At 37.4% G+C, this 16,391-nt stretch overlaps 1 protein-coding gene across 1 annotated transcript in view; it reads left to right on the top strand.

Moving 5' to 3' along the window:
• Nucleotides 1-2,187: 2,187 nt before the first annotated feature.
• CEP162 (centrosomal protein 162) overlaps nucleotides 2,188-16,391 on the top strand; it is a 91,265-nt gene continuing 77,061 nt past the window's right edge. Inside the window, 2 exon segments of the mRNA XM_075063827.1 lie at nucleotides 2,188-2,274; nucleotides 9,847-9,985. Coding sequence (XP_074919928.1) covers nucleotides 2,215-2,274; nucleotides 9,847-9,985 — 199 coding nt within the window. The 5' untranslated portion in view covers nucleotides 2,188-2,214.

Genomic DNA, 16,391 nt, shown 5'->3' with positions numbered 1-16,391 from the left:
CCTGTTACCATGCTGCTGTTTACTTCCTGCGGTTTATTCTGCTGTGGCATTGGAAACAGACTGTGCAGTTCATGGCTTTCAAATATTAGTTCACTGATGTTGAGTTTAGATATCAGGAATGTGTGAATTCAAACACAAAACAGTATGAAGTACAGGTTATGCAAATGTTTCTATTAGGTCTTATAAAAATATAAAAACAGGTTCTATCTGTTTGATGATTTTGACTCCTTTGGTGATATTTTTGGATTAATAGTAACAAACATGTGCCAAGTACATCCCCAAGGCAGTGAAATAAAAAAAACAAAAACAAAAAAAGTTCTGCTTTCAGCAGGGGATTGGACTAGATAATCTCCTGAGGTCTCTTCCAACCCTGATAGTCTATGATTCTGTGATCACAGCTTCAAATCCCAACACGATTAAGTCAGTTTTCCATCATTCCTGGGAAGATAAACTTGAGTTTTGTGTACTCTTTGTGTGTCTTTAATATGAGATATTAGAAATATTATGGCATTTGCCAGGAGAAAAAGGATTTTAACAATCCCCTAACCAAAGCTTCCCCTTCCTGCAATGGTGCAATGTACTGCCAGACAACCACCCTCCATTTCAGAAATGGCTTCATTTTGTGATATTGTGTGTGTATGTATTGTTTGCAAAGCACTTTGAGATCCTTCTACGTTAAAATCATAAATATAAGGTTATTACTTATTAAGGGTGAAATTTGCCTAAAGTTTTTTAAGGAAGTGGGGGCTTGATTTTAGTTAATAACTGGCATTACGTGTGGGCAAATGGATATCGGCTGAATTTAAAAAAAACTTTTTGAAAAATCAAACATCAGATGAAATTGTATAAGATGCAATGTAAATATTTATAAGAAATGTGTGTGTATATATGTTTGTAATGCACAGGAAACCATGGTAAAATGTAAGACGATCAGGACTCATTTTTTCTTAGCAAGCTTGCAAATAAATATTCTTCACTTGCTTAAGCAGTTGGCATAGGCAGTAACATTAAAATGTCACAGCTCACAAGAGTTTGTTGTAAAAATATAAAATCATACTGGATTATGTGTGTCATGAGAGGTAACGTTCTTAATTCTCTTACTGTGTTTTTTTTAAGACTCTTTCCAAGTGCTTACATAAGGGTATCTTATTTAATTCAAAGACTGGGCAGTCTTTGCAGTAATTTTCTTTAGTACTGCCAAAGTGTTGGGTAGTCTTTGGATGAAGTAAGAGTTAAAGCAGGAAACAGTTATCAGAACTTGCCTGTCAAAATCAGTTTACTAGTTAGGTAAGAGTTCTATGTTCTGAAAAGGATCTATACTTCAAAAAGTTCATATTTAATAGTAAAACCTTATCTGAAAATCCTTAATCTTTGAATTTATTATATCACTTCTCACTCTGAAGGATCCCAGAGTATTTCGAAACTATGTATGGCACCACTATAAAACAGCCACTTTGAATCTGCAGGGTGATATCTAAAAGCTGCATAATGTTGAGAGGCTGGGGAATATTTGTTTTCAAAAACCAATACAAATCCTCCATTCACAAAAAGCGCTATTAACTTTTCAGTGTGAATGCAGAACAGACAGAATTTCTGTCTTTAAGAGCTAACCTGAAAGACTTTCACGGATTACATTATTTATTTGTTATGCTATAGCAGTGTGCTCAGTGCTGGACACACTATAAAGAAAGTCTCCTGCCCCAGAGCATTCACAATTTTGGCAAACAAACATAGACAGCAATTAAAATACATCAAACACTGTGCAAGTATACATGGTATAGATGCAAACTGATGTTTATGGTGGTTTTCTCCCCTTTTGTTATAAATGAAACATTTCCTTCCTGGTAACATTGGTGGAAGAGCTACATTTTGAAGAGGAATATAAAGGATGAGAAGATGTTCCTATTTATTAACCTCACAAGGTTTAAGGGCTAAATCAATCCTGTTGGTATTTAAGTCTGTGGTTCTAGGCAATCTAGGCAATTCGGATGTGATGCTTGGACCTTCCTTTGCAGTAAATACAGTATTTAGGAGAAATGTGGTGTAGTTTAGTCTTGGTAGACAACTTTTAATGTTTCCTGCATGAAAAGCTAGTAGGAAATCACCAGGCTGTTTTGTGATTTCAAAAGCACTGCCTCATTAACTGCATTTTTATTTTTAATTTTAGTGTTTAGTAATTGAACTGTTTTGGAAATTAAGTTGGAGCTGCTGACTATGGCTCATCGGTTTTCAAAAGCAGAATTAGATGAGCAGTTTGAACAGTTTCTGAAGGAGGTATGTTCACATTTTACTATGAACTTGGTTACATACTTTTTTACTCCATTAAAATGTGTGGTAGAGCAGGAGAGACATGACACAGCTATATTATATTAAATAATTCTCTCAAGTAGTGATCACACAAAGACTTACAGACCTGCTTAACTTAAAACATGCAAGTAGTGCCAGTGATGTCGATGGGATATTTTTGTGCTTAATTTTAAGCCTGTGTGCATGTGTTTTGTGGATTGGGTCCTTAGAAAGCTCAATTGCTACATGATTTTATGATATGATTGATTGTGATTACATTCAAGGTATTAAATTTGAGAGCCACACTCAGCACTAGTAGCAGATGTTTAAAATTGATCTACTTGATTTAAAATACATGGAATGAGACCAATAGCAACTTTTCCGTATGCATATAAAATTGCAATTTGCATTTAAAACTACTTTCATCTGGTATTTTTCCTATATTATTCTTAAATACATAATTTCACTTAAAAACTGCTCTAAATTCTAATAAAATTATTGCTATAAAATAAACCTAACAAAAGGGGAGCCAACTATAATGGTTTGGAAGCTTTAGGCTGAAGGGTTTTATCACTGCTGATGCCCAGTGTTTAGCGAAGGGTCACATCTAGCCAAAAGTGTCCCGATTTTCCAGACTCCTGGTTCTGACAAATCAAAACACCATAAATCTCCAGCTTTGCATTTCTTTTACTGGCGCTATATTATGTAGTCTGTTACTTTCCCAGCATATGAATGAGAACAAATTGTCTTAGGGTCAGTCCAGATAAGATGGAAATGGTGCTCGTTAGTAGTGGGGAAACATCTGGAGGATTTGGCAGGGGTTGTATGCTCTGTTTGTTGAGGTATGCCTGTCTATTGTCAAAGCAATTCATAATTTCTCAGTATTTTACTAGATCCGTCATTGCTTCTGGTTAGCAGCTCTGAGCGTTCTTTGGCTAGCCAAGCAATTGTGATCTCTTCTTTCTGATGCAGACCTTGCTACAGTGTCCATTCATTTTTCTCTTCTACTTCACTACTATTGTATGTGTTGAGCACTCTTGAAGGACATTTGGAAGCTTTGACTAGTGGAAAATGTTTTTTCCTGCCTTTTAAGCAGGGAAGACTGTGAGCTCATTTTACTATTGCTCTCCAGTGTCTTCCAGCTTGTTTCTGAGTATAGTTCAATCTTTTGTTTACCCTAATTAAGGCCTCGAATGGTCTGGGTGTTGCTACCTTAGAGATTGTCCACATTTTTCCCTATTGCCTGTTGTGGTAATTGAGATCTACTGGGGTGCAATTAGGGTTGATCTCATAGGTTCTGGTGGCTGCATTCAGGGCTTGTGACTTTGGAACTTCCTCTGTGGTTTATTGACATTTTAGTGTGTACATAAGAGCATGATGTGAGCCACACTTAATTAATCAGGCCATTTTCTGACTAGGGGTGCAGAGACGGTGCATGGGGTATATGTGATGTAAGACAGTGGGCACCAAATAAAACAATACATGAATGTTTAAAATATTAACATATTATGTAAGTAATTAAACTACATGGCAGAGTTCCACTAGTCAGGAGGCTCCTTCTTCTTGGTAGCTCTGAAGCTTTTGATTTTCAGAGGCTGGTTTCTATTCCTGCCTGGAGTATGCAGCTAGGGGGAATCCCTACAGCCCTAGGGATTGAACAGCATTGTATAGAGAGATTGGGAAACCAAAATGGCATTTTTGAACTTAAGGTACTCCATCAGCTTTAAAGGCCAAATTCTGCTGTTTCTGACAACAGTGTGAATAAATAGTTACTACACTGATGTTTTTAGTAGTGTTCTGTTACGGAAATGGTGGGAGAAAAAACAAACATTCTGAGATGTATGAGCAGGAGTGTTGTAAGCAAGACACGAGAAATAGTTCTTCCACTCTACTCCATGTTATTTACGCCTCAACTTGAAGTATTGTGTCTAGTTCTGGGCACCACGTTTCAGGAAAGATGTGGGCAAATTGAAGAAAGAGCATCAAAAATTGTTAAAGGTCTGGAAAACGTGAGCTATGAGGGAAGATTGAAAATAATTGGATTTAGTCTGGAGAAGAGAAGACTCTGATAACAGTTTTCAAGTACATAAAAATTGTTACAAGGAGGGGTGAGAAAAATTATTCTCCTTAACCTCTGAGGATAGGACAAGACGCAATGGGCTTAAATTGCAGCAAGAGCAGTTTAAGTTGGCATTAGAAAAAACTTCCTGTCAGAGTGGTTAAGCATTGGAATAAATTGTCTAAGGAAGTTGTGGAATCTCCATCATTAGAGATCTTTAAAATCAGGTTAGAGAAACATATGTCAGGGACGGTCTAGATAATACTTAACCCTGCCTTATGTGCCTTCCAGTTCTACGATTCTGTGATTCTGTGTTTTACTGAAGAAGTACGGTGATTTGGTGTTGCTTTTTCAGAAGCTGATGGTTGTGGCTGAGTTAAGGCTGTATGTTTTGTTGGGAGGCAGAGGCATATATGCTCGGTGAAAGAATGTGAAGAAGGCAAAATCATAATTGCCAGGGTTGTGTGAGCACTAAATTTGTGATTTCCTGTCTTTTTTTTATTATGCTGTTGCATACTCTTGAGCAGCTTTAACTGGCTATCAGTCAAGTCTTTTGGGGAGATTTTTCAAAATTTTAAAGAAATTGTAGTTATTCAAATAGATTGCTACCACTGGTTATATATATATTCTCTTGCATATATTGTCACTTCCCCTATACAGTCCAGTTCCTCTGCACAGTTGTATTCGTTCTCCATGTCCTACTGTAGAAACTTGTTTTCACTGCCATAGCCTCCTATAAACAGGCTAGGTTGCCCCATACACCTCTGCGTCCAAGTCCTACCTCCTTCCATGCTGCCACAGAGTTTTCCTCCTCAGGGTGCTTCTCTCATCTGCTGCATCCCTAGTTCCTGTCAAGCCTCTCCCTGCACATTGAGAGAACTGACTTGGGCTATATCAGTGATCCTTACCGAGATTTCTGTGTGTCATACAATATGGAGAGTGTTCCCATGCTCAGCACTCCGGTTGCTTTGCTTCAGGCTTCATGACAACTGCAAGTGGAGCTCTAAAGAGCCATAGCTTGATTTTTTTTGCTGCTCTGCAGTGATAATCAGGACAGCTGAAAAGAGAGATTGATTCAGAAAGGGAGGTTTATTCACTTAATTGGAGAACCTGCAGAGTAATGTTTGGAAGACTAATACTACATATTGGGGGAATCCTGATTCTTTTAGAAGATTGTGTGTATAAAATGATGTGTGTAATACAAGCTTGTGCTAAGAAAAATAATTTAAAAAAAAACTAATGTAAAATTTTCAAGAAAACAATACTTTGATGGGAAAGAGTCCTGTGACACCTTATAGACTAACAGATGTATTGGAGCATGAGCTTTCATGGGCAAATACCCACTTCGTTTTACACATCCAGACTAACATGGCTACCCCTCTGATACTTAAAACTTTGATGTTTATCATTAAATGACTGGAACACTTACTCTGTGAAGTGTTAAATGCCAAGGATCTGATCCTGCAGGCACTTCTGCATTTGCTTAATTTTACTGCTGTGTGTAGTCTAATTGACAACGGACTGCTTCATAGTAGTAAGTTAAGCAAGTACTTAAATGATTACAGGATTGGTGTCCAAATTCCTAAAGAATTGGTCTGACTTTAATTTAAAAACATGCATAATCTTTTTTTAGCTGTCTGCTAACTATTAATAAGTACCATTATCGTTTACTGGGAAATAAAATAATTGATTCTGCGTGACGACTCTACCTTCTCAGTACTTTTGAGAGGCAACATTAAGTTTATTTAGCTATCAAAACTAGTATTGAGAGTTCACTGTTGAGAAAAAAAGGTTGTGAGGGGTTTATTTTTTTGTTGTCTCTGTTTTTCTTTTTTAAAAATAAGCATTTTCAGTAAGTCTTAGTGATCAGACGAATGCCATTATTGGGGAAAATATGTAGTGATTTTTGTGTAAGAGTTTGCTATCCCCGGTGTTACTTTGCTATTTGCAGTTGACAAGATGGCTGGACATAGACAATTTCCAGATTTGAATCACAACATCTGGGGGTTTCAGTTTCTTCAGTTATGATACTCCAAGGAGTATCAGCATCATGCATGTCCTGCTTGCTGAGTAAAGGATACAGTTAGTCATAAAAGAAACAGCAAGTGATGGCAGAACTTGCATCGAGCACCCGTCGATCTCTCCCAGATAGGGAGAGCCACTCATTCCTTGTAGGACAGTGGTACTATAATACCTATGTTATGACTAGAAAAAGGACATTATTTTGACTTTGTTAAGGGCATATATTAAAAATGTGTTTTATTCTGTCCTGTTGAGCAATTCAGCCAAAAGAGTTTGCAGTATGTGCTGTCATTTTTTAGCTTTATAATTTACAAGTTTTTATTAAATTGCTTAGTATTCATGCTGCAGAGCTTTCAGTATTTAAAGATTCTTTCTCTGAGGCTATTGAAAATATGATAGACTTTTATTCTTGTAAAACTTAATTTTTAAAAAATTGTTCAGAAACAATGGTGGGTTTTGGAGATGTTGGTTACAGTACCGTAATATTATTATCTTTGTGGAACTGTTCCTTTTGTTAGCATTTGCTAAAGGATTGTTCATTTTAGACCTTTCACATTTGATTTCTGGATATTCTCAGCTCATTTAGATCTTAATATATGGGTGGCCCTTGTAGTAATTATAATAATGCTAACTGCCTCTTGGCTCCATACTTATTAAATACACAAAACTTGGCTGATTCCAGTATCAAGACTCCACTGATAAAATGACCAGAAGTCCAGAAATATAAATATAAAAATTAAGATTTCTATAATGGTATTAATTTACCCATGTGACACATCCTGGTATATTTAACAATATAAGCAATAATATGCAGTGTTAACCTGCACAGTTAGGAGAGAAAAAAAGGAATAGTATATACAGTAGTGTCCGCTACAGCTGCGGGAACCCTCGCCTCTTGCATTTCTGGTCTTTGCTGACTCTCCAACTCTATAAACTTAACATTGCTGTAACTTTTTTTTTTTTTTTTTTTTTTGCATTTAGCTTAAGTTTGTTTAATGAATTTTTAAAAAAACATTATTGGCTTAGCTCATCATGTGAAACTAGGGAGTAGCACATAAAATCCGCACTGCACTGAATCAGCTGATTGGAAGTCTATTGTAGAACTACTTGAGGGTGGCAGTGATAAGAGAAATTCATGCAAATGAGTTTCTGGTGGGGATAGGGGTATGTGAGGCTTCTTCCTGCCATTCTTTCTTCTCCCACTCAGCATCTGAAAATTCACTGTGACCTTGTTTCTGCCATAACTCCCCCAGAGCTGTCCTGGGAGTCGGAGGAAAGGAGCAGAAGTTGGCTCTGTGGGAATGGGTCAGGCCTCAACACAGCTTTGTGACCTAGTAGACTGGCTGTGGATCTTTCCTCTCCACGCTCCTTCCCAGTTATCTCAGTTAGTCGGAGTTCAAAACTTTGCTCCAGTGGTCTGACTGGCTCTGAGTTGGACCTACCAATCTGAATCCCTATGGCTAACTGTTAGTTGTGCATTGACACCAACTTGATAGTCAGGGAGAAACTGCTCAGGCATACTGTCTACCTGATTTAATTCCCAAGAGCATGGAAAGCACAGAGTGGAGTTCTGAATTCTGCCCACTATCAGAGAGGTGAAGAAGGCTTCAGTGGTTATTTCAGAGGGTGGGGGCTGGGGAATGACTTACCTTTGGGACTTTAACAGTGCTGCTCAGGGTACAAAGTCAGGCCAAACTATACATCTTCTGTGATCTGGAGGGACATGATCAAGATTTGGCCCAAGTTTTTTATTTAAATAATTACTATGCATAGGTTCTTACACTGTCACAAAAATAAAATAAAAATCTGATTATATTATTAAATTGAAAATGTATGCTGCTGATCAGATAGTTTTTGCAGAACCAACTGTCATCAATTAAACATCAGTGGTAGAAATATAGTACACGGTGTTACTCCATATCCTAGTACAGTTATTGTTCTCTTGTACAACTTTATGCTACAAATATGAAAAGCCAAAAAGGGTGGACTGTATAGAATCAAGGGAGGCTCCTGGACAACTCTACCAAAAGATCATGGATTAATTTTCAGTTATGTTGAAAACACAATGGAAATGTTTCATTATGCCCTTTTTATAATAATCTGAGCCTCAATTGAAAATGTCATCTAAATCCAGAAAAAAATTGAAAGTAACTAAATTTGTAAGTACCCAGAGGAGAGTAAGGTTATAAGTAACAGCCATCATGGATTTGTCAAACACAAATCATGCCAAAGCAACCTAATTTCCTTCTTTGACAAAGTTACTGGCCTAATGAATAGAGAGGAGGCTATAGACATGATATATCTTGATTTTTTAATAAGGCTTTTGACACAGTCCCACATGACGTTCTCATTAAGGAAACTGTGAAAATATGGTCTAGATGAAATTACTATAAGGTGGGTGCACAACTGGTTGAAAGACTGTATTCAGAGTAGTTATCAATGACTTGCTGTCAAACTGGGAGGGACCGGGCATGTATCTAGTGGGGCCTGGCAGGGGTCTGTCCAGGGTCCAATACTATTTAGTATTTTCATGAATGACTTGGATAATGGAATGGAGAGTGTGCTCATAAAATTGCTTATGACCCCAAGCTGGGAGTGGGGGTTTCTAGCACTTTGGAAGACAGGATTAGAATTCAAAATCACCTTGACAAACTGAAGAATTGGTCTGAATTCAACAAAATGGAATTCAATAAAGGGAAGTGCAAAGAACTCCACTTAAGAAGAAGAAAAAATCAAATGCACAGCTACAAAATGGGGAATAGCTGGGTAGGTGGCAATACTACTGAAAAGCATCTGCGGGTTATAGTGGATCAAAATTGAATGAGTCAACAGTGTGATACAGTTGTGGAAAGGGCTAATATCATTCTGGGGTGTATTATTGGGAATGTTGTGTGTAAAACACTGGAGGTAATTGTCCTGTTCTACTCTCTGAATCATGAGACCTCAGCTGCAATACTATGTCCAGTTTTGGGTACCACACTTTAAAGAAGATGTGGAGAAATGGGAGAGAATCCAGAGGATAACATAAAAAATGATAAAAGGTTTGGAAAACCCGTGACCTAAAGGGAAAGGTTAAAAAAAACTGGGTATGTTTAGTCTTGAGAAAAGAAGACTGATGATCTGATAGCCCTTAACATATTTGAAGACTGTTGTTATATAGAGGACAGTGATAAATTGTTCTCTGTATCCAATGAAGGTAGGACAAGAAGTAATGGGTTTAATCTATAGCAAGGGAGATTAGGTTAGAAAGTTTTTCCTCATACCCATGATGATGATTAAACTAAACTATCTCCATCATTGGAGGTTTTTAAGACAGGCACCTGTCAGGGGGATAGTCTAAGTACACAGAGTCCTGCCTCACCACAAGGAGATAGACTAGATGATATCCCAAGATCCAATCTAGACCTACATTTCTGTGATTTTAAATCACATCAAAATGTACACAGAACTATTTTTAATTCTGTATACTTCTGGTTCAGTCTCTTTCAGATGATTCATTTGAAAATTCGAAGACAAAATCCACCATTCTTGAGACACTGGGACAGCCCAGGAGAAAGGAATTGAAGAAGAAAGATCCTGTGCCATGGTGGATATCCGAAGATGATTCTGATGATGGCGGTAAATACTGTGCATTTCTGTATAACTTCAGTTCTTTTTGCCACAGTGTCTCAGTCAAGATCTTTCTTTTTTTCACAGTTGTTTTGCATCCTGAGGAAAATTGGTAATGTGAGTGTAATTCATAACTGTTTACAATTTTTGTAGCACACTAACAAGTAATGTTTGCAGAATACAAAATGAAATGAAGATTTGAATAAAAAAAGTTTAATGAATTAATTGGAAAGAAAATTCAAGAGAGTAAGCTATATGTATTATACTGTGTTTACTTTTATAGTTAGCTTGAAATTAATAAAATATTGAGATACCCTTATATCAGATGAATAAATTCTTAATCACAAAAAGGTAATTTATTAGAAAATGTAGTGTACAAATATTAAAAGGAGTCACAATATCATTAGTAATGCATAATTTCTTTCTTACTCAATACCTGTAGATCTCCATTTTTAAAAAATAGAGAGAGGAAAAAACTTCAATAATTTTGAAACGATAAAGAGATCTGTATTCGTGATAATTATACTTGCAGCTATTCATATGGTGGGGTGGGGAAAGTGCAGGAAAAAATCCACAACAAATGCAAAAACATGCTACCATTCTCCCATCCTCAATCAGGTGGAGGTTTTTCACAGACCTGTAATGTATTGGTAAAACCTATGGATTTGGCGGGTCTCATGATCTCTCCTGCAGTAACTACCCAGATCATGTCCTCCTACAAGAAAATATATATTGGTTGCAAACCTCCACCTCACCTTCCTGACTCAATCTGGTTCCCCAGTAACTATCTATCTATCTAGGGAGCCAGCTTTCACAGGGTGATTGCCACTCACTTTCGCACAGTGAATGGTGGCTCTTAGTCTCATAATCCATTGCAGCAATATAAGGGTGAGCTCAGCAGAAAGTTCCGGAAGTATCCCCTGTAAGTTACGCAGATGCTGATGGTCACCTCCGGCTTTAAGAATGACTCTGTCGCATTGATGGGGATCATAGTCCAGATCCAGCTACTACATATTCACTTAATCCATAAATACAACATGCAGACCTGAACTCAGCAAGTGTCTGGCAGTTGTCTGATGAGTTCTACTCATCTTGGTCTCTGGCTTCTCACAGTTTCTGCTGGAAAACTTCAATCTTAGATGTTTCCCAATAGCTTTTCAAAAGCTCCAAGAAAGAACTTTCTTGCTGAGCAATAAGTGCAAGCTGAGCGTTCCACTTGGGAAATCTTTTTGCAAAAAATAGCTTTGAAAGGGTGTTAGCTGATGATTTCTCAAGGGATTATGAAAGTTTGACCTCGTCTCTTACAATTCCTTTTGGTGTCCTTGAGGTAACCCACAAAACCTTTTGACATTTTTCTGAAGCCACTACTGGGAGCTGCATGGGGAACTGTGGGATAGGTGCTTGTATAACAGTGCAACCAAATGATGTTGAACAGCAAAGTCAGCAGTTAGTATGGACGTACTGAGCCATTTCTGCTTAAACCAATTCCATCACACTGGTTCAGCTAAGAACAGTTCAGTTGTCTAGAGTAGATGCAATCATAAAGCCCAGGTTGCAGGGCAGGCAGGAAAAAAAATCTTTATAAACCGAGCAGATTTGATCTGCAGTGCATTGAGATACAATAAACCTAGAGCCCTACCAAACAATTTTAGGGTCACTTTTAAGAGTAAATCTTCGCTTAAAAGCTGGAAAATAGTAGGTAATCTAGACCAATATTGCCAGTACAGAATCTTCTGTACATTGTGTGCTGGTTTCTGGCTCACACTTTGGCCCCCTTGTTCTAATCCTGCATTGTAAAGAGGCCATAAAGCTGCTGTAACTGGGCATTACCTTGGCATAGGGAAATTTCTGGATGGCGTAAAGCAGTGCGTCTGTCTCTCTGTGATCCCTCTGAGTACGGGGCCATGTTGAGAGCAATGGGCACTATAAGACAACAGAAGTTAAAGGCTGAGGGTGCTCTAGTTTGCACTGGAGACGGAACTGGCCCCATTATCTGTGGGAATCAGGGAGCAGAAAGGTGACCTACAGCCACCTTTCATCCCTGCCCATTCTTGGGTCCTTTGTCAAGTGTAGTTCAGCAAGATCCAGGGATCCAGGCCTATATTCTCATATAGATTCTGCAATACGTTGTCATATTATGCAACTGAGCAGTGGCTGAACAATGCTGGAGTACTAAATTGCTGCAAGGGATAAGTTAAACGAGTGACCTACCAGTAGTTTCTTATCTTCTATTGTTTTGCAAGTCAGATGTACACTTATTAATGTGCAGCATAAAGAACAAAGTAATGGTTAGCATTGCTGAAAAATAAATATTGCTTCAAAGGTAACAAATGTGGGAACAAACTTTGAATTTAACTTGTGAAGTCTAAACCTAATGTTCCATGAAATTCTGCAGGGCTTTGTGTTCCCTTAGGCCTGAGCTTGCAGTTTATTTGCAGACAGCACTCTTGTTAAAGTCTGGAGGAGGTACCTGCAGGAGATCTGCAGCATTGAGCTGATAGTGCTTTAGGCACTCTGTTAATTGCATTATTTCTTTCAAAAGTGAAGCAAACAAACTCATATGAAAATCTGTAGGAGTGTTAGTCTTTCTGTTATCTATCATGTAGTGTAAATCTCTGGTCTGATTATCTTTTCCTAGCCCTCTCATCGTGGAAAGGCCCTGACATTGTTTAGTATATCAAATAATAAGCAATTCAATTGGTTTTCTATTTTAATTAATAAACTAGAAGATACAGTGGTTTCCACTGATTGCTGTTCAGCTGGCTGAAAAAAAAAAATAATGGAATTAAAACTTGTAGTGTCTGTATATTTTTACATTTGATCTCATCTTCCTTTGGCTTTATGCTAAGGTTGAATTGATTTGTGGAGTATGTTTCTAGCTGTTGACTTTCATGTTTGGTAGATTAAGAAACTGGCTTTATTCCTATGGACTGTTTCCCCCCTTTCTTGGATGCATTTGATCCTCATTAATCACATAACTCTTCTAGTTCTTTTCACCATATTAGTGATGAATCAAAGAGCATGATAAGAATTCCTGTGTAGTCTGTGTCCAGCTTGCATGTCTATTCTTGCTGTATGTCTTGTTTCTCAAGATCCTCAGATAAGATTTGTAAAACTGGAGAAAGAGAAGAAAGTAATGGAAAATAATGCTGAAATAGCTGGAGATAATGAACAGAAGATGCCTCACTGAATTTTCCAATCTGGTACTTGATGTAATCAAGTTTTCTAATATTTGTTGACGTCAGTTTGGTGCTACTTTTGTAATTCCAATAGAATTTCCTTCCCTTAGTTTTCCAGTTAATCACAATGTACTCATGAAACCAAGCTGCCCTTTATATCATTTGCATTGCCAAAAGTAACTAGAGCAACTGTAGACTTTATAATGTTGCAATAGTGTAGTTCGGTAACAATATCATTTTTCATTAGAATACATTTAATAGTTTGGCCAAATATGGAAAAACCACTGGCATAGAAATCATGGGAAGAACTTGTGTATGTATCACTGTCTAGCTGTATGTAAAATGAATATAATACATTTACATCAGTTCAAAAATTCTAATCCAGCCGACATTCTGCAGATTTTTATGGGCCTACTACTGTCCCCCTTACTCATGTTGAGTATTAAGTTATCCCATGAGTAGTGCCATTGCAGTTGCACCAGCATAAAACTGCTGTTACAGACGACTGAAGAAGAATCAAGCAGTTTATTTCTAAGGGACAGATTGTATCTTTAGGCACAGGCCTGTGCATGGTGCAGTATAGGGTTTGCCACCCTAACAGGAGTCCCAGGGGCGACTTGTTGCTCTCATAGCTGCAGCTAACGATGGATGGGCCATGGCATTTGTACGTAAATAATAATGCCAGTGAGTAATTGGCAAGTAATAGGCTAAGTCCTTGTCTACACTAGAAAGATGTACTGTTTTGATTATAATGACAATTAAAGCAGTACAGCCCATTAGTGTAGATAAAGTTTTACTAGCAAAAATGGCTCCTCAGCTCTACAGGAAATCTCCCTCCTATTACATATCTAGCTTCATAAATGAGTGTGCTGTTCTGTGTTTGATCAACCTCAGACCCGTATGATGAACTGTAAAGCATCTTGGTCTGGGAGATGAAAGCACTAAAAACTGAAGACATTTCTCAAGCTACAGTGGCAACATTTGGGGGCATGGGAAATGAGGTATTTTTTTTTCCTTTTGTTAATTAAAGAAAAGGAAGTTGTAAAGGGATGTCTTGTTTGTGAGTTGATATAATGAAAGGGATACTGTCATCTCTTTTAGCCTGGGAATCAAGGTCTGGTTCAATTTCCAGTGTTGTCACTGATTCACTGCTGACCAGAACCAGGGCCCATCAAAGTCGACGGAAACTCTCTCATTGTCTTCACTGGGCTTTAAATAAATTCCTATGACATTTTAGGTGAGTTGTAGGTGTGCAGCTCTTATAATCAAGATATTGAAATATCAAGGCTATTACTATTTTTTTATCACTGCTTTTTCGCTGTTATGTTGCTTCAACAGATCCAGATTCTTTCTTTGAAAACTGGTATTACAAAACTTGCTTTATTGTTGGCATAGCTACATTAGTATTTGTTATCTTCAGACAGATAGTCTGACATCCCCTTCCATTCATGCTAGAATAAAACTTTTGTATAAGATAAGATACCTTGTAAGTAACAGCTGAATCCATTAAAAAGAGAAAATAGTATAATAAATCTCCACAAGCAACAATTACTATGACTGCTGTACTGTAACTTTATACTTTTGGTAGCAGCTATAAAATTGATATAATTCACCCTGCAAGAAATAATCAAGGTTTTTTTCCAGTGTTATAACTTAAATTCTCTCATGACTTATTTTTCTCTTTACTCTCTGTTACATTATACCTAAATATTGATGAATGTTGTGTGTGAGCTTAGTCATTTCTGCAAAACTTTTTTCCAGTGCATCTTGCAACAAGACATTGGCTAAATACACTATACTGGAAAAATTACATAAGTCAAGAAAGATGCATATTTAAATGAAGAAGGAAATGCCGCTTCTGACATTCCAGACAGTTGTGAGGGTAACATACTTACTCTATTTCCTATCCTGTAGGTGACTTTAATTTAAAAAAAAAAATTGTTGAAAAATTCTTGTCCAGTTATAAAGTAAAAATAAAATAATGCAACCTTTTTGGATACAGCCTACTGCCAAAAACAGCTGAAATTTAAAAGCTGTATTTCAGCATGAAAATAGCCATTTTTGAGAAGTATTTCGTTGCATTGTTCCAAAGGAAATTGATATTGATTATGATTTGGCCATGTTATGAGGCTCTGAAAATTACATACAGAGCATGTGAAATCCTCTTTTCTTATTGGTTATGTTTATTAAACTCTTGTCCTGCATTGAGAATCAAGTTAGGCAGGTCCCCATTTCAATGGGGGTTCTCTGTGGCTCTCAGTACAGAGCTGCAGTATTGGTAAGCATTCACAAATCGTATGTCAACCCCTGCAAATCATGAGATTTAAAAAAAATCATAAATTGTGGGGTCTTCTATTTTTCTCCTCGATTTTTAAGCCTTTAGGGTTCATGTATTCAGTTTTTTCTCTGCATTCATGATGGATAGAAACATTATTTTTAAATTAAATCTTGTAGTTTCATGTAATTACATGACTCTAGGTGCTGGGGGTTTAAGAAAAACACCAAATACCATGAGATTTGCAGAACATTTGCAAGAGTTGGCATTGACAAGATCAGGGCCCAAGTGATCACCTAGAACTAAACTGCACTTGCTTGAATAGCTCGGTTCAACAACAAACAAATAAGTTCCCTAGGTCCTGGTCCAGCAAAGCACTTAAGCAAGTCCTGTTGAAGTAACTAGGACCACTCACATGCTTAAATGCAGGATCTTTGCTCACAGGGTGAGTCCAGGCTGGCCTGGATGTACTCTGAACATTATGGGAAACCCAAGATCTGATAAATAGGATCCTTCTCTAGTACCAGCAGCAGAACCCCCTGTGGTTAGGCTAGGAGCTTAAGTTATTTGTCAACCTCCTTCCATTATTTAGTGAAGGCTTCACCATTTCTGCCCTATAAGACGGTAATGTATACTCCCATTTTCCAGATGGGGTAGTTAAGGCACAGCATGATTAAATGACTTGTCTGAGGTCACACAGGAAGTTTGTGGCAGAACTGGGATCAGATCCCTGAATTCTGTTGTAGACCAGGAGTCGGCAACCTTTCAGAAGTGGTGTGTCGAGTCTTCATTTATTCACTCTAATTTAAGGTTTTGTGTGCCAGTAATACATTTTAATGTTTTTAGAAGGTCTCTGTCTATAAGTCTATAGTATATAACTAAACTATTGTTGTATGTAAAGTAAATAAGGTTTTTAAAATGTTTAAGAAGCTTCATCTAAAATTAAATTAAAATGCAGAGC

This window comes from Chelonoidis abingdonii, chromosome 3 (assembly GCF_003597395.2).
Source record: "Chelonoidis abingdonii isolate Lonesome George chromosome 3, CheloAbing_2.0, whole genome shotgun sequence".
Taxonomy (NCBI): Eukaryota; Metazoa; Chordata; order Testudines; family Testudinidae; genus Chelonoidis; species Chelonoidis abingdonii.
Note: the sequence above shows the minus strand (reverse complement) of the source record. Positions and strands in the feature narration are given on the sequence as shown.